The 19585-nt window shown below is 32.7% G+C and overlaps 1 protein-coding gene across 15 annotated transcripts in view; it reads left to right on the top strand.

Moving 5' to 3' along the window:
* The window catches only part of Mpdz (multiple PDZ domain crumbs cell polarity complex component), a 149903-nt gene that overhangs the window by 40223 nt on the left and 90095 nt on the right, over positions 1-19585 (top strand). For all 15 annotated transcript variants that reach the window (XM_013359850.3, XM_078047642.1, XM_021728196.3 and 12 more), the window contains 7 exons: positions 5709-5918; positions 6309-6448; positions 7493-7706; positions 8421-8549; positions 9767-9976; positions 12667-12781; positions 13095-13183. In XM_013359850.3, coding sequence (XP_013215304.2) covers positions 5709-5918; positions 6309-6448; positions 7493-7706; positions 8421-8549; positions 9767-9976; positions 12667-12781; positions 13095-13183 — 1107 coding nt within the window. The remainder of the gene's footprint in view (positions 1-5708; positions 5919-6308; positions 6449-7492; positions 7707-8420; positions 8550-9766; positions 9977-12666; positions 12782-13094; positions 13184-19585) is intronic.

Here is a 19585-nt window from a genome sequence, read left to right as displayed (position 1 = left end):
TATATTCATATTTTGTTGCTCAGTAGTATTCCATGATAAGGATATACCTACTGAAGGGCATTTTTGCTTCCAATGTTTCTCTGTTATAAAGTGGCTAATATGAGAATGAAGCACTTTTGACAGAGTTTGGTGTGTAAATAAGTTTTTATTTATCTGCAATAAATATTCAGAAGAGTATATGATAAATGCATGTTTAATTTTTCGAAAACTATGAAACTATTTTTCTTTAGTGTTGTATCGTTTTACATTTCTACCAACAGTGTGTAAGCAATCCAGTTTGCCTACATTCTCACTCTCCTGAGAGTGTATAATGGTATCTCTTTGTGCTTTAATTGGCATTTCTTTAATATGTAATGTTGTGAACATCTTTTATGTGCTTATTTGCCATGCATGTATTCTCTTGAGTGAAATGTCTGTTTATTTTGCTCATTTCTAACAGGATTCTATCTTTTTTAGTTAATTGAATCTCATAATTTCTTCCAGATGTGAGTCCTATGTCAGATCCATGTATCTTTGACTGATTCGACTCTACTTTAATTAGTACTGTTACCACTTCCTGGAAGTTGCAAGGAACTTAAAATACTTTATCTCTGTTTATCCCACTCTTGCTTTTGTGTGGCTGTATTATCCCATTTCCACATATATTTAAAACTTTACAACTGTAGATCGTGTATTCTGTTAATTTCTACTAATTGGCTTTTATTTTAAACCTTTTTTATACTCAGATCTTTTTGGACATTGGGGATCTTTTATCTGAGATCTTTTTCTTCCTGCTCCAAAATTCACTTTGGTATTTCTTTTGTACAAATATGAGGTAAAGGAAGGGGTGTGTGTGTGTGTGTGTGTGTGTGTGTGTGTGTGTGTTGTGTAAATGCTGGGTATTTTATGCATGGATTGTTAGATTTCTTTTTTCTTTTTTGGGGGGCTACCAGGGATTGAGCTCAGGGGCACTCAACCACAGAGCCACATCCTCAGCCCTATTTTGTATTTTATTTATAGACAGTGTCTCACTGAGTTGCTTAGCACCTTGCTTTTGTTGAGGCTGACTTTGAACTCTTGGTCCTCCTGTCTTGGCCTCCCGAGCCACTGGGATTAGAGGTATACTCTGCCGTGCTCAGCTTCATATCTTGTTTTTTAATTGTTCTACTAATTTCTGTCTTGTATGATTTTCCTTGAGAAGTATGCTATTTATTCTTATTTCAAGAAAAGGTGCCCTTTACTCTTGTGATACTAAAATTTTCTCTGGGTTAGTTTTTATTTGTTTTCCATGTCATGTTGTGGTGACTGGCATCTAAAATGATCATCAATAATCCCTTCCCCTTCAGTGTGGATTGGATTTACTGCTTTATTTTGCCATCAAAAATATATGTCAGAAATTTTGGTGTATATACACCAAAATTTATTTATTTATATATATATATATTTATACACACACACACACACACACACACAAGTGCCTCTCACATGCGAGGTAATAAGCACTTTACCACTGAGCTACAGCCTCAGCCCTATATTGGTATATTTTTGATACCTTTACTTTTTAAAAATATTTTTAGTTGTAAATGGACATAATGCCTTTATTTTATTTATTTATTTTTATGTGGTGCTGAGGATTGAACCCAGTGCCTCACACTTGCTAGACAAGCACTCTACCACTGAGTCATAACACCAGCCCACCTTTACTTACTTTTTTTAAGGGCTCTTATACACATTTTGTAATTTTTCTCAGTGGAAAAGGTACTCTGATTAGTTATTGTACAGGGTGAGCTTAATTGTTTATAGAACTAAAGAGAATTTTTGTTTTTTTGGAATGTTGCTACTGAAGCAGCATTCTAAGCACAACTCCAAGCTAATCCTTTAGGTGGAAAGTTACTGTCCGTTTCTCCTAGTGAGGCTTGTTGGCTTAGGGTACTACACTCTTATCTACTTAGGTGTTCTGTTTTGTCTGCTTCTTTAGTTCTTATCCGCTAAGGGTACATTTGACAAAAGTGATTTTTTTAAAGCTATTTATGCCATTTATACTTGTAACTTTATGAAGTTATATATGACATTTTCTCTATGAAAATTTAAATTCTTTTGAAAACTATGTAGGTGAAATAATAAAGCAATTGTTCATGGATTTGTTTTGTTTAATTAAACTGTAAAACACTAAGGATAGATCTCATAAAAATCTAGAATTTTTTATTTTTAATTGGTACTGAGGATTGAACTCAGGTGCACTCAACCACTGAGCCACATCCCCAGCTCTATTTTGTATTTTATTTAGAGACAGGGTCTCACTGAGAAGCACCTTGCTTTTGCTGAGGCTGGCTTTGAATTTTCCCATCTTAGCCTCTTAAGCTGCTGGGATTATAGGCGTTTGCCACCATGCCCAGTTTGGAGTATTCTTTTCAAAGTGTTTTTCAAGTATTTTCAAGAGTTTCTTTCCTTTTTTTTATGGTTTTGGGATAGAACCCAGGGTTTTTCAACCACTTTTCTACAACTCCAACCCTTTTTATTTTTTATTATGTGACTGGGTCTCACTAAGTTCCCTAGCTGCCATTGAATTAGTGATCCTCCTCCCTTAGCCTCCCAAGTAGTTGGGTTTACAAGGCATGCCCACTCATGTGCTTCTTTTAGGGTGTTTCTCCATCTTAAATAAACTGAAATTAGAATAATACTGTATTCTGGGAGTGTGATTTATGTATTAAGAAGATAGAGACTTCTTGTTTTTGGACTCATATTTAAGAAGATCTCATCCAAACTTAAGGATATTTATGACAGATTAGACATGTATTTGCTAAGTTAAAATATAAGTATCAAGTTTGATATATATATATGTATATATTTGTGTGTGTGTGTATATATATGTATATGCTTGTAATTTGATATGATTTCTGCTTTATCTAATCTCTTGGAGGAATTAGTTAATGGTTTGAGCTTTATCTTGTAATCGTGTTTCTACTATACTTTAAATTCTGAAAGGTTCTTATATTCTACCCTTTCGCAAAGAAAAAAAATTCAGACTTTTTAATTGAATAATTTACATAATTTTCACTTAAGTTTGGTTTTAGGTAATATACTAGTTAAAGACTATAAATTAATATGTTTTTTTCCAAGTACATACAAGCTCTTTCTAGGTTCCAGTACTCAGCCAGAGTTAAACAAAACAGATAATTATTTGGTGACCCTTGCTCATTTGCTAGCAACTTTCATAAATTATACAGATGTTTATCTCTATAAAAAAAATCACCAGATATTTGTGTTTTCTTTTGGTTATTTTGTATTCTATAAACCAAGGATGAGAGTCAATTTCTTTCTTTCTTTTCTTTTTTTTAGAGAGAAAGAGAGAGAATTTTTTAATATTTATTTTTAGTTTTCGGTGGACACACAACATCTTTATTTTTATTTTTATGTGGTGCTGAGGATCGAGCCCATTGCCCCGCACATGCCAGGCAAGCACGCTACCACTTGAACTACATCCCCAGTCCTTAATTTCTTTTTATTAAATATTTATAGTGGGTGTGCTCTGAACAGACCTATCAAGCCAAATGTAATTCATTCTTGTTCAAAGAGATTGTAGTTTAGAAAACCACTTTAGTACACAGTGACAACAAAATCAAAAGGTATCTTGTGCCTTTTCCTATGAATATAAATTTTCAAATTTAAAACCATGACTTTTGATGGTTTAAGCGAAAGCTTTTATATATGTGATCCATTTTAATTATGTAACCATTGCTTTTACGTTTACATGAAACCTTAAGAGCAGCAGGAATAGTTATCTATATTTGTCAGGCCTTTAACAAATTAGGAAAAGACACTTGATATTAAATACTGTCTCATGATCCTTATTTTTACTATTGTGCTCCTACTAAGTTTATTCTTGGGATGCCTCCACACCTGGTCTCTTGTAATATCAGCACTTCTACTTAAGTGGATTTTTTCTAATAGAGTATCTGTTCTCAGAATGTGATTTGTCCATTCCAGCTTACTGTAACAAAAGTCCAAATGTTTTTTTCCTTTGTAAGCATACCATAGGCGTTAGGACCTGGTGTGTGGGATCTTCAGCCTGTCACAAATTTCGTTATGCCATCTGCTTCAACCTGAGTGGGGTGTCTTCTGCTGACAGACTTTGCTGAAGTTTCCATGGCTCAGGATTAAAAAAAAAAAATCAATCTTGGCATAAAAAGCTTGTTTTTGAAAAAAATAATTGATTATGCCTACTGTAGTTTTAAAATTATCATTTGATAGGATTCCCAAAAGCTTCCTCTCAATACATTGATCTCTTTTTCATCCATGATTATAGATAGCTAACACAATAGATGAATTATTGGTAACTTTAGTAACAATGAATTTTCTGTTTTAATTTTTTAAGATAGGTAACACCATCCTATGGATGGATTTTGACTTTGTGAAATATTTTGATAGCTTTAATTGATGGATTCTATGAATCTCTTATCATATTTCCAGAAATTGTATTTTATGAGTACATGCTTTATCCATACTACAAAGAAAATAAGAACAACTTGATGAAAACAATGTAGGTCACAAATTACTTATTTTATTTTATTTTTTGAGAGAGAGAGAGGGAGAGAGAGAGAGAGAGAGAGAGAGAGAGAGAGAGAGAGAGAGAGAGAGAATGAATATTTTAATATTTTAGTTTTTTGGCAGACAGAACATCTTTGTTTGTATGTGGTGCTGAGGATAGAACCCAGGCTACACGCATGCCAGGGGAGCGCGCTACCACTTGAGTCACATTCCCAGCCCAACAAATTACTTATTAATGATGTGACTGTGTAATTTTGTCATCAGTAAAAGGAAAATATGACAACTTGAAAAATTGTTTGGGAGATTAGATCAACATAGGTTCTTAAAAAATAGATAGTTTATTCTGTAAATGTATATTGAAGAACAATGGGAAATGAGGACCAAGGAGAAAATAACATAATAAGATTCTTCCACTGGAAAATTTTACATTCCAATCTTCTTCTATTGATTAGGATGGATGCTCTATGAACAACAGGGTATATATATGTTAGGGGTTTTTAAGTGCTATTAAAATAATTAGGGTGAGCTCAGGAAGCAAGATGGTAGATGCTATGTTGAATAGAGTTGACAGAGAGGGATTCTCCAAGGTAAGGTTGAGCACAATTGAATGAAATAAAAGAGAAAGCCTATGGATATTTGGGGAAGGATAAACGTGGCTGGTAGAGTGAGCAGCTTGGCAGTTTGGAAAGTGATATCAGTACAGCTGAAGATAGTAATAGACATAGTGCTATGAGATGAGGTAAGGGTGATCCAAACACATCATTGATGTAATCTTTCGGATACACAGTTACAGATAAAAAGTCACATTCATGACACCCTGTGGAAGTATAACATTAGTATTGACTGTTTGCATTGCTGTGTCAGTTAGCTTTAATTTAGACCTTACACACACAATTATAATCTTTCAAAATGTTACTTTATTATTTAATGTCTTGTACCAGGAGTTAGATATACTGCAAAGTGTGAAGACACAGTCCTTTAAACCTCCATCTCTGTCCATCACTTTTGACACTAACTGATAGGTATTAATGTCTAGTTCCCAGGTTCAAGGTGAAAGTATCTCCAAAACACCCACATTCTGACACCAGTTGCAAGTTTGGGGAGTTCCCAAAGCTATCCTTGATAATTTCATAATTCCTTTTAAGGTGTATTAATGTTAATAAATTCTGTATTACTCTCAGGTTAGCATTGCAACTTCAACAACTTCAAGTGTTGAATATGCCCACATTCCTCACCTCAGTTCTGCTACAATTCCTACCGTACAAAATGAATCACTTTTATTAACTTCGAATAATGGGAATCTGGAAGCCCTCACTGGACCTGGTACTCCACATATCAATGGGAAGTCTGCATGTGATGAATTTGATCAGTTGATCAAAAACATGGCCCAGGTGAGAGCATTTCTTCCTGTTAGGTATCTTAGAATGCATCTTAAGAGTGCGATCAAGTCCTGGGTTACTTAAAAAATGTAGTGGCATTTATAACATGTAAAAATTTTGGTATGAGAAGAGTTTGGATGGTTCTGAGATTTTTCTATTGTATATTTTGTTTTTTAATTATCAAATTTTGAGTATTATATGTTATACTCCAGAAATATTCCTTGAGAAAAAGAAAATATCCTGTTCTAGGAGATAAGTGCTCAAAATTATCTTAGAAAATAATTTTTCAGTTTTGTCTTTTTTTTTATTCCCATAAACAAAGTAATACCACTTAGTCATCAGATGGAAGTCAACTGCATTAACTGGCTTTTAATTTCATTTCTTGCTTTGTTTTCTAATCAGGGTCGCCATGTGGAAGTTTTTGAGCTCCTCAAACCTCCATGTGGAGGCCTTGGGTTTAGTGTTGTGGGACTCAGGAGTGAAAACAGGGGTGAGCTGGGGATATTTGTGCAAGAGATACAAGAGGGCAGTGTGGCTCACAGGTGAGATTGTCCCAGCATCTTCTCTTGTTTTTGATATGACAATCAGAAAATTTGATCAGTATGGGGAAATTTAGAAAAGCAAAAACAAAGAAAAACAAACAACAATGAGAGTTGAACAAAGCAAGTCCTTTGAAGTAACTGTAGCTTTTAAATAGTATGAATTTATTTTAGTAAGGAAATAAAAATTTGAGTAGAATATTTTCATTGTTATTAACTGGGCTTTTTGATTAGATTTAAGAATTGCTGTACTAGAAATGACTGATGATAATTTGAGCTGTGTTTTATAAATATGCTAAGAGAAATAAAGCAATATATATATCTATACTTTGATTTTTAAAATATGGGACCATCTAAAATACAATGAGTAGGTTGAATGGGCAGTTCAAAAAACAAAAAAACAAAAAAAAAGAGGCCTTTTAAATGGAGGAGTTGCTTAGGAATGGCAGTAGAATTATCTTAAGAAAGTTGACCACCTGGAGCTAAGCATATACTTTATTTTTTCTTAAGAAGTATTTTATTATTTTTCTGTGTCAGTAATTTCTCCATCTAAAATAGACCTCTGTTTGTGGATGCACAAGAGGTAAAAGCCGCCCATATAATTCTTATTTATTTGTTCTTTGTAGATATATATGATGCTAGAGTGTATTTTGGCATATCATACGTACATGGAGTCTAAGTGCCCATTCTTGTGGTTTTACATGATGTGGAGTTACACTGGTTGTGTATTCATATATGAACATAGGAAAATTCTGTCTGATTCATTCTACTGTCTTTCCTGTTTTCATCTTCCCTCCCTTCCCTTCATTCCCCTTTGTCTAATTCAATGAACTTCTAATCTTCCCTTCCCTTGTTGTGGGTTAGCATCCACATATTAGAACATTCTTCAAGCATATACTTTAAAAATGGAACTGCAGGAAAAAGCTTAAAAAGTGTGGAAATTTAAAAATAGGATTTAAAGTAACCTGAACATATATGCAAAGAAGCTTTTTCTTTCTTGAGAGCTGTCAAATATCTTTTTATCACCTTGTTTTTCACCTCTGACAGAGATGGAAGACTGAAGGAAACTGATCAGATCCTTGCTATCAATGGACAGGCACTTGATCAGACCATCACACATCAGCAGGCTATCAGCATCCTGCAGAAGGCCAAAGATGCTGTCCAGCTAGTTATAGCCAGAGGCTCCTTACCTCAGCTTGTCAGCCCCAGAGTTTCCCGTTCTCCATCTGCAGCCAGTACAATTTCAGCTCACTCAAATCCCGTGAGTGCCTGAGATTTTCAAACAGAACAGAACGTACTTTTCTAATTCTTTTTAGTTGTGTACAGGTTTCTAATTCCTATAGGTTCTTTGTATTTCTTGAATTTTTTAAAAAAAATTCATATCTTCTCAGCCTGGAATATTTGTCATTTAATTATGATTGTTTGCAGCTTCTAAAACAGCCTTTTCTTTGTGTAGTTTGTTGACATTATCATTCCTCAAAAACAACAACAAAAAGAAGTATGGTTCTTTTACAAAATTGACTTTTAAGTAGACAGATACAATCTTGATTTTGCTTTATAAATTATACAATTATATTGTTACAGTTAGCTGTCTGTGACTTTAAGAAGTCATGTAATTTGGAATTTTTCCTGTAGGCAAGATTCAAAGGAAGACATTCTTAACACATGACAGTTTTTTTCCTTGATCCTTTTCTTTTTTTTTTTTTAAAGACATTCTACAGGAGATATTGAAAAATCAGTGCTCATCATTAATTGGGAGGAAATGTAAACATTTTAATGATATATTGATAAAAAAATAGCAATAAATGTCTTTTGAAAGAGAAGTATACTGAATTAAAGGGTATTCTTAGGGCTCATTGTATTATCTGAAATAAGTTATTTAATACTAATAAAGTGATCACAAAATATCCATTGTGATGTAAAATTTTAGTGTTTCATAAAATTTTAGAAATTCTCATAGGAGCTTTGCCTTTAGGTTCATTGGCAGCATGTAGAAACAATTGAACTGGTGAATGATGGGTCTGGTTTGGGATTCGGCATCATCGGAGGAAAAGCAACGGGTGTGATAGTCAAAACCATTCTGCCTGGAGGAGTAGCTGATCAGGTAAGCTACTCCAATAGGTCTTCATTGATGTTTACCCCAAATTATGACTTCATCTTTTATACATTCTGTTAGAAGAAACTTTGGCTTTATATAATGTCAAAGGAGAAATACTCTTTGGGGAAAAATACTTTTGAAAAGGGATGATGAACTTGAGTTTCAGATACAGACAATGAATTTAATATTCCTTAGAACCACAAACTTAAACCAAGGTTATGGTGAACTACTATATTGATTATAACATTTCATTTATAAAGTTCTTGTTGTTACATGTTTGTTTGAATGTAAACTAGAAAGCCAGGTTTATAAAATATTGATTGTATTCATAAATGAAAGGCCTATTAATGGAAGCCTTTTCATTAGGGATTTAACAATAATATAATAATATATGACATTTTCTTCCTTTAAGACATTAGCATATAGCAGTATCCAATAAAGTTGATAAGCTTTGAGAGATCTATCTTATCTATGCTTTATCTTCAATATAGAGCTATCCTCTCCAGTATTATTAAATTCAAATTTAAATTCGTTAAAATTAAAAGAGATTACAAATCTGTTCCCCAATTGGATTACCATATTCCAAGTGTTCCACAGCCAAGGGTTGCTTGTAACTGCTGTGTTGGACAGTGTGAAAGTTCTGTTATTGCAGAAAATAGCAATTACATGGAGGCTTATAAGACTAATTCTCATGCCTCTTGTCTATCTGTCTTTTATTTCACTAGAATTTCATATGAAAGTATATTCTTTTGATGTTTATCATTGAAATACCAAGGAACACAATTATGAGATTTATATAATACTGTATTGTGGTTCACAACATATTTTGAATAATATGTACTATATTTGCCTAGTAACTTCATACTTAATCTTTGCTTAGGACTTTTCTTGTTTCTGTCCCTGAAAAAACAAAAATCACAAAAAGCCTTTTTTTTTTTTTCTCTGCTTGCATTTAGTGGTAAAAATCAGAATGACAAGTTCATATTAGCCCATCAATTTAGGGAGTATTTGTGAATTTTATTTACTTATATCACACTGAGTGGGCTGAAATAGTTCAGAAGACAGTTCATGTTACATGTTCAGTGTCTCATGATTGCTGTGTTGTCATCTCATTGCTATCTTCTTTTAGTATTATTCCCTCTCCCTCATTTAGGATTTCTCTGATGCACTTACAATAACAATACCCTAATGACGCAACCCCCCACCCCCTTTTATTGGTTCAGCATGGGCGATTATGCAGTGGAGACCACATTCTAAAGATTGGTGATACAGATTTGGCAGGAATGAGCAGTGAGCAAGTAGCACAAGTCCTTAGGCAGTGTGGAAATAGAGTTAAGTTGATGATTGCAAGAGGTGCCATAGAAGAAACTACAGCACCCACCTCTTTGGGCATCACCCTCTCCTCTTCCCCAACATCTGCTCCAGAGATGCGGGTAAGTAGATAATAACAGTTAATGTGAATGTCAGAGAAAATAGCACTTGAGATGACAGTGATATTGTTTTAGAAACTAGACTTACTTATGTTTATTATTGGTGTTAAAAAATGTAACAAAACTTAGGGAATTTTGTAGGGATGCTTCAGCATTAATAATATTTATTAATCAGGAGTAATGTTTAAAAGAGATGAAAAATACTTGCCTAAAAATGCTGGGTGACTATTTTACTTTTTTTTCTCTAAGTAGCCAATTTATGAGGGTAATGTTTTGAAGTATGGATCAAATATAAAGAATTATGTACTATTAATACCTAAAATGTTGAATTATATTTTTCTCTTAATTAGAAGACTTTCTGTAAAATGAGTCAGTTCTTTCATTCCCATTTGACAGCTTTCTTTTTAGTATTTATGTTTTGTTTTGGAAGTGTGGAGGCTGAAAGTGAGAGCAGGATTGTTGGCAATGAATAAAGCTTTTCAAAACCTTCAGTTTTATTGTTTTAAGGAATGCCTTAGAACTGTTGATCAGATATGTAATGAAATGAGTGGTCATTGTTCTTGACCCAGTTACATAAGCTTTTAGATAAATGTTATACCTTAAGTTTATAAGTTTTTGGACAAGTGTTGTAACAGAAACTTTACTCATAGGTGTAACATTCTGTCTTTACCCTTAACTTGATATGAAAAAAATCTGGAAAATTTCAAAATGATTGAATGGTTTTAACTATCATAACTGGTTTACAGATTGTAAGACTATAGTGACTAAAATATCAACAAAATAAATTTATCCATAAATGTCTTAAATATTTAAGAAAAGAATTATACCAATTTCTAAATAAGATTTATAACAAATGCAAATCCTATATTCCTTTCTCACAGTAATAATATGTTTTTATCTATTAAAGTTGTTTCTATGCATTTGCTATAAATTCTTTTTTCAAATCCAAATCTCTTTCATAAGCCCTTTAAAACTTTATTAGAACACTTGAAATTTCCATGATTCTGTTGTTTTTAGGATTGAGTTTGGTTGCTATTTTTTGCAAAGAGAAGTAAGAAAGAAAGCTTGTTTATGAAAGCATTTAAATGGCATTCTTTTGTGGTAAACAAAACATTTTATTCAGCAATATATAAATGAATGCAATACCAAAAACTACTTGATGTAATTGAACGCTTAGAAAAATATCTATTCTGTGCATATCATCATTTCTGAAGCTTGTGCCCCTTTTAAAACCATTCGATAGTCAAATTGCCACCCTCTAAAATAGCACTCGCATAAGTCTTATTAAAAATAGAAAACACATTTGTTTCAATTGAAGCAGATTTCATCCTGTCATTTTCTTGTAATTATATAAACTTTAAACTTTTGCTAAGTTTGCACAGATAATTATGTGCAATGAAAAAATAAATCAAACTTTACTGAAAAATTTATCTCATTTAGGTGGACCAATAGTGGGATATATTCAGTTTGTTTGAAGAAAATCAGAAATATTATCAGCTAGCCCCAAACTGCATGTTGATTAGAACTCAGAGCCTTGATTTTGTCATGTTCTTCTTAGGGTTCTCTGTAGAATCTGCTTATGTCACACTAGTGCATAGTCCCAATAACTTATTGATGACAAATTATACCAGTCCACTAATGCTTAATGTGGGAAAACTGAGCCTTCAGTCTACTGTATAATTAATAACAACTCTGCATGTTATTAAAAGCTTACATCTGAGGAACCTACTTCCAGCTGTCATTCCAGAAAGGAGGAATCCTAATGAACAAAGGAGTTTCATAGTAAAGTCTGAATTTACCAAAGGGCAGTTTAAAAGACTTCCTTCATGCATTTTATTGGTTTTCAAAATGAGCCATTAGCCTATTTATAATAAAGCTGAAGGATAGATTTATCCATATTTGTGTTATTAAAATCAACTACAAACTTCGGATAATAATAGCAGCTAACATGTAGGCACTGTGGCTGGTCTGTTCTACTAGAAGTGGTCCATACAGTGTGTCATTTAAGAGTAGCAGCTCCACAACAAGTGTTAGGATTTGAATTCTACTTCTACTAGGTTGTTAACACTTTGTCTTTAAAATAGTTTATGTGCCTGTTTTCTCATAGAACAATTGATTCAGTAATTGTACCACCTCACGATATAAAAGGAATATAAAACATATCATTTTAAGGAATAAGAAATTAAGATGTCAGTTGCCTCTTACATGGAAACTGCTTAATAAATAGTAGCTGGACTGGTTGTTGTTACTCTTATCCTGTTAGACAGTTGTGCAAACTAATGTTTAGAAAATCTAGTGGCAAAGCTAGGTTTGTATTTGTTGATCTGAATTCAAGACTTGAATTTTTTCAACTGAGCCACATTTAGACTCCTTCAGAAATGAAGATGTGTCATCTGTGAAGACAGAATTTGTTAAGAAAAACCCATTTAATGAAAAAAAAAGTGTACAAACAGTGTATCCCTCCAATAAGGGGAGGTTCAATCTTAACATTCCTTTCTGAGTAAAAATGTGATTCTCAGTTCATCAATGTTGCATGATTGAAGTAATAATCTCTACTGTAACTCTCTAACAAAGTTCTCTGACACATTGTTATGTCATATTATTCCTCAGTTAAAGCTATGGCTTTGTGAACTTGTTTTTTTCTTTTTCTACATGTTTATTTTTTGTATATTTATTTATCGATTTTATTTCAGGTTGATGCTTCTACTCAGAAAAATGAAGAAAGTGAGACATTTGATGTGGAACTCACTAAAAATGTCCAAGGATTAGGAATTACCATTGCTGGTTATATTGGAGATAAAAAATTAGGTAATTTTAAATCTTAAATTTTTTTTTAAACTTGGGAATTGCCTCTAGTATCTGTGTCATATGAAATATTTAATCAACATTATATGTTTTCAAATAGTTTGGTAAATTATTTGAAAACATCCTTAGAAATAATTTAGTGTAGGTAACTCTAAACAAACAAAACAATTACCTTATCCTTTCTACTAGAGATTTTGTTTGTGTGGCTTTTTGATAGGTATTTATTCACAATTAAAGCTTTTTATTTGGAGAATGTAGGATGGATATTCTTTTAATGTGTTTGTAAATAGTGAAAATAACCTATTTCTAATCTTAGAACCTTCGGGAATCTTTGTAAAAAGCATCACAAAAAGCAGTGCTGTTGAACATGATGGAAGAATTCAAATTGGAGACCAAATTATAGCAGTAAGTTACACATTTAATAATAGCTTTGTCAAATTTCATGGTCGAGAATGCATTTTCCTAGTTTATACTCAGTTCTGAGAAAACAGTTAACTGTACTGATTTAATCTTTTCTTTAGTGGCTTGAGGCTCTCATTACAATTATCCTTTTTATTATTTTGTGGAAACAAAATAGCATTGGATAGAAGCTCTACTGATCTCAATTCTAAAGCAAAGGTTTTTTTCTTAAATAATTTCTGATATTTTTGATTTCTGGTTGTAATGAATTTCTTACTGTTACTATTACAGTTCTCCTTGGAGATACTACAAAGGTAAAGACCAGATGTAATGATCATTAGTGTATTTGAGTCTCAATTTGGGATGTGTGGCATTTGTTGTATCAGCAGAATAATGCTCCTGCTTTGACTCCATGGGCAGAGAGCACCTTTTAGCTCTAATATAAAAGAATAACAAACAGATTCAGCCACTTTTAATTAGATCAGTTCATCATGCTATTGTAATGACATCAGTACATATGTCTGTTTGAGGCAGTGTATAGAAGAATCTAACCTTCAAATCAGTGTTCAGTAAATACTAGACTTCACAAACTGCTTCCTGAAACACAAATTCATTAGTCCCATACCAGTTGCTTCCTAATTGAATAAGTTTAGTGAAAAATATATATTATATAGTCTTTTAGAGATTCACTATGTACCTTGAAAAACTGAAGACTCTGAGAAGTCCTGTAGTAGAGAAACTTGTTTACCTCTTTTACCCTGATGGTTCCAAATTTTATAATTGTGGAATCTTTCTTTCTTTGGAATACATCTTGTGTAATGCTGATTTATCTTCATAGGTATTTGTGTATGCTTAATTAAGCCTATTTTGTTTTTTGTTCCTCAGGAATCTTAATGATAATGAGGTGGGGCATAGATAAGAGTCCTTGAGTATAGCAACATCATGCATGGTCCATGGAAACAACCAGATGTGTAAGGATCAATGAGTGGATAAGCAAATTTTGGTATATTCATACAGTGGAATGCTAGTCAGTCTTTTAAAAGAAGGAAATCCTGTCACTTTCTATAACATGGATAATTCTCAAGGATATTATGCAAAGTAAAATATGCCAGTCAAGAAAGACAACTACTGTATGATTCCACTTATTTGAGGTGTGTGAACTAATCAGACTTAGAAAAATGGAAGGTAGAATGGTGTTACCAGAGGCTGGGGAAAGGGCGAATGTGAAGTTGCTCAGTGGAATAGAGATTCATTTTGCAAGATGAAAACGTCCTATAGATCTTTCATAGAACAATGTGAATAAACTGGTTAAGATGGTGAATTTTATATATTTTTTACCACAATAAAAAAAAAAAGATATAGGGTTCTTTTATCTCTGCCTTTTGAGTCTAATTGCATCTCCCTGAGTCTTCTTGGGTATAATGCTATGAAGCTCCTACCTACACACTTGTTCAAGTCTTGAAATCAAGTTGAGTTCACCACCTTGTCTGGCTACCTGCTAGAACTGGTTTCCCTAGTGCATCTCCATTTTACCATGCAATACAAATTAGTCCCCTTGTGTTTTTATTTTAAGGGAAAGGGAGGAAGAGAGAATAAATAGATATAGAGTCTAAATTCATATATGATGCTGAATTAAAAGTTGAAATTTGACTAATTTACTTTTTCCTCTGTTTCTATAATAGTTCATCAGAAAGTTTCTTAAAAACCAGTTTTATTGAAATATCATTTATATGCCAAAACCTCACCCATTTAAAGTGTATGTTTCAGTAGCTCTTCATATATTCACATTGCTAGAAGTTCATTATCACAATCAATTTTAGAACATTTTCATTTCTCTAAAGAGAAGCCCCCTACCCTTTAGCAGTTGCTCCCTAATTTCCTCATCTTCTCTGCCCTAGGCAGCCACCAGCCTACTTTCTGCCTTTGTAGATTTGCCTATTCTGAGGCATTTCATGTAAATAGAATCATATAAGATTTGGTCCTTTGTGATTGATTTCTTTCACTTAGAGTATTTTCAGGGTTTGTCTGTGTTGTAGCATGTGTCTGTTCTTTATATTCTTTTATTGCTGACTAATAGTCACTGTATGGGTACACCACATTTACCCATTCATCATTGGATAAATATGTGGGTTGTTTTCACTTTTTGGCTTTTATGGATAATGCTGCTGTGAACATTCATGTACAATGTTCTGCTTTATGTATATTTTCATTTCTCTTGGATATATACTAAGGAGTGAAATTGATGGATCTTATCATAATTCTGTTTAACCATTTAGCAAATTGCTTGTACATCATAAACATTATATATGTGTGTGTGTATAATTTTTATTTGTGAATTTTAAAAGTTAATAATAATTTAAAAGTCACAGACTAGTCCAGTAGTGATACAAACTTCTGTTCAAAGAATATATTATCTCAATGATTTATGGTTTGTTGGATATCAAACAGTTTATATCAAACTCAGCAATGGTCTCTTAATACTGTGTTAAATTGCGTATAAACACTCTTGCTTCTTAAATGCTCCTTCAACCAATTACAACATCTTACTAGTTCTTTCATTCATTAACAAGTTAAAATCTTTGGCAAACCATTTTGTATTTGCCATGATTTGCATTTCTGCAAATTATATTTTTAACACTATTCACTGAATAATTCATGTGAAATAGTGTTGTAGATGTTTGGATTTGAAGCTTGGTAAAAATGACCACTCTGTGGTATAAATGCACCACCAGTAGTTAAGTTTTACTGTAATCACCTCTAAGATACATTGCAACAAATGATATCAAATGTATCAAGATGGGAAACCCAAAGAACCATAGGTTTCAGGGAGAGAGACTCAAATGGTAGGTACTTAGACATTCTACCTTTCTAGGATGAAGTGCTGCCAAAATACAAGAAGTCCAGGGTTGGTGGGAGATCTTGACTATATTGCCTGATACTTTTTTTACTGAGCTATGTTTCCTGTAACTTGCACCAAGTTCTGATGTAGTTTCTGACTATATTACTTCTGGTATCTTCTTAGCAATCTTTTTGAAAATTTCTTTACCTACAAAATTAGAATAAGGAAATGTCACTTGTATGATTGTTTCGGAGAACCAAATAAGATCTTTATTTAAAATATCTGATGTCATACTTAGCACATAGGTAAGTCCTTCATTCAAAATATCTGATGTTATACTTAGCACAGAAGTACATTTTAATTGATTAAGGCGATAATTATTTGAGGGCTTAAAATGGTTACATCTTGGAAAGAATCTCACAGTACTTTCTCTCTAAACCTATCATTATCTTCATCATTATGTAAGTGAAATCTCAAATATAATTCCTCTTAGGCAAAGTCAATGATAAAGGAAATTGTTGACTCAAAAAATAGAAATGCCTTTTTGTTTGGAGTGTTTTCTTATATTCAGTGAAATCACTTGCTTTCCTTGTCATCAGTATTTTGAGTTTTACTTGACAACTTCTAGCAACATTTTCTTACTTCAAAGTTAGAAACATCTCTAAATCCTCGGACACTTACGTAATACTGTAGATCATGCATTAATTTTGTGCAAAACATCACCATCTTGTGGACTTTTGGTATATGGTAGTTGCATTTTCACGACTGTAGTCTTTTTTTGTCTATTTGTTCTATTTTTGTTGTGACAGCAGCTATTGGAGCTATAGTCTATTTTTATTTTGTAATTGTCATATTGTGAGAAGACTGAGAAACTATTTCTTACTATTTTTAGGGAGCATTGTTTTATAACTTAAAAGTACTTTATTCTAAAATTCTTGTTTCACAGACTGTTTTGTATATGTGTATGGTTTCACTATAGGCATTACAGGGCAGGAAATAGAGTAAATATTCTATTCCTTCCTCCCCCTTTTCATTTGTTGGTATTCTATGTAATGATTATTTGAAAAAAGGTCTATTGTGTTTTCAAATTTGACAAGCTTGTTAGATAAAATTATTTTATTATAATTAATATTAATGATAATAATTAACTCATTATTATTAAATTAAATTATTATTATATTTTGATATTCAGTGATCCATGCCAAAACCATTATGACTGATTAATTATGACTGATAAAATATTAAACAAATATATAAATTAGAAAAAGTTTCAAGTGTTGCTTTTGATATTCTGTGACTTTGTTAAGAGTTTCAGGTTCTCTATAGGTAATGCTTCTGTTGGAGGAGGGCTTGACAGTCTACATTGAATATGCTAAGGAGCCTAGGTCTGTGAGCTGTGCCAACTAGTGTTTCTTCTCTAAATTGTTCCTGTAAATGGCGGTATCTGCACTGCACATTAGGAGATGTTATCTTTTCATCATGAGAGAGTGTAGAGGCAGTTTGCTGCCATTGTACCTAATTTCACTTCACATTTCTTTGGTGTCATTGAGTCTGAACTGGGCTCCTGAGTTTGTGGTAAGTGTGACTCATATGTAGATGGATGTGAATATATTGAACAGAAACTGCTCCCAGGGAATATTGGGGTTTGTATGTTTATTACTCATATCTTCATTCTGTTAATAATAATGCCAGCCCTTGACTATCTTCCCAGTACAACGTGCTGTGTATTACAATTCTGAAAATATAGATATCCTTAGTTCCATATTACAGATGAAGATACTAGAGAAATTTGAACTGAAGTCAAAAGCCATTATAGCAATTTTTTCTCTTCTAGTAGTGTTCTCTAATATTTGGGTAAGGAATGTATTATAAAATCCAAGTTACTAAGTTTTGAAAAACATGGGAAATAATGTTTTTGTACACACAATTTGAGGCATATTACTCTTACAAAATCATACACATTCAATTTTTCTTAATGTAAGAATTGAGCAATAACAATCTATTGCAAATTAAAAATATGTAGCCTAAATTTTGTGTATTTTAAGAAGTTTTTTAGAATCTCACTATTAAGATTTTTGAAAGTTTTTTAAAAAATTTTTTCTTCATTACCACAAGAGTAATAAAAGTAAGTAGCAGCTGGGCAAAGTGACACATACTGTAATCCTAGGTATCAGGAGGCTAAGGCAAGAAGATCTTAAGTTTAAGTCTAGGTGGACAACTTAGACTCTTTCTTAAACTAAAAAATAAAAAGTGGTGTGTGTAAGCTCAAGGGTATAGCACCCCTAGGTTCAATGCCCAGTACTGAAAAAAAAAAGTTCATTTGTTTTAGATTAATTTTTTTTTGTTTTTGAAGTTCAAAGAATATAAAATTTGAACATGGTTAAACTCTTGGTTCCTAATTTCTTTACTGAAGTTCTACTTTCTGTAGGGCCTAGAGGCTGATTTTTTTTTCCTTTTGATCTTTGAAATAGAAGAGCTTTACCAGACTATGTCCAGGTGTTAGATTTTTTTTTCTTTCTTTCTTTTTTTTTTTTTTCATTTTTCATGTGTCTCTTTTGAGTTGTAGACTTGGGTAAGTTTCCCTTCCCTGTAGTCATTTCTTTGATTATTTTTTTTCTCATTTCTTTTCTCATAATGCCTTTCAAAGTATATTGGGTTTCTCAGATCAGCCTGTGTGTCACCAGTTTTATTTTACCAATCATTTTATCTATTTATTCTATTCCTCTGAGATACGGGAAAATTGCATGATCCTGTCTTCCATTTCCTGGCTTTGTTTTTACAGTACTTAAAATCTTATAAGCTGCCTTCATTGTAAGTTTTCTTTCTTTTCTTTTTTTTTTGATAGATACATATTTTTCTTTGTAACTATAGTTTCTATTTTCACGTATACAATGAAATTTGAATCATTTTGAAAGGAAATTTCAGGAAATATCTTTTTTTCTTGCTCACTTGAATAACAGCTTCACAGGAAGATACTTGGGTTGATAGCACAGTGTGCATATCTTCTATTGAACTGTGGCATTTTATTTCATATCCTGTGACTTTTGGTCATGACTGAAAAAAGCTGTGCTTGTACAAATGGGAACTGAGGTGGATTTTACTGGAGATTGTGTGGGTTTTCAGATAGTTTGGAAATTGAGAGAGCCAGAATTAAGGTATAAGTTTAAATTTACCATAAATAATTTCACCTGATTTGTTTGTAGATAAACAAAATAAAGAAAGGAAACCAGTGCTTGTGAACATCACAGTGGAGAACTTTGGCTCTGCATGGGAACAGATTTGTTTTCTGTGTTTCTTAGGGTAAACAGGAGTCAGTTAGAATTTTTTTTTTGTGTGTGTGTGTGTGTATACATACATGTGCACACATCCATGTATCCATACACATATGCATCACAAAGGTGATTTTTATTACATGTCTGTAATTCTGTGCTGCTGCATGCTCCCAGGTTGCTGTGGCCTCTAGGCTTACATTACTCAGAGTCACTGTTTGGGATCCACATGTATCAACAAGAACAACAAGCTGTTCCTGCATTTACAGAAATTTAGCTGGCCTGCCTTTGATTTGATCA

This window comes from Ictidomys tridecemlineatus, chromosome 4, assembly GCF_052094955.1.
Source record: "Ictidomys tridecemlineatus isolate mIctTri1 chromosome 4, mIctTri1.hap1, whole genome shotgun sequence".
NCBI classification, from domain to species: Eukaryota; Metazoa; Chordata; class Mammalia; order Rodentia; family Sciuridae; genus Ictidomys; species Ictidomys tridecemlineatus.
The sequence above is the reverse complement of the archived record's forward strand: the minus strand, read 5'-3'. Positions and strand labels throughout refer to the sequence as shown.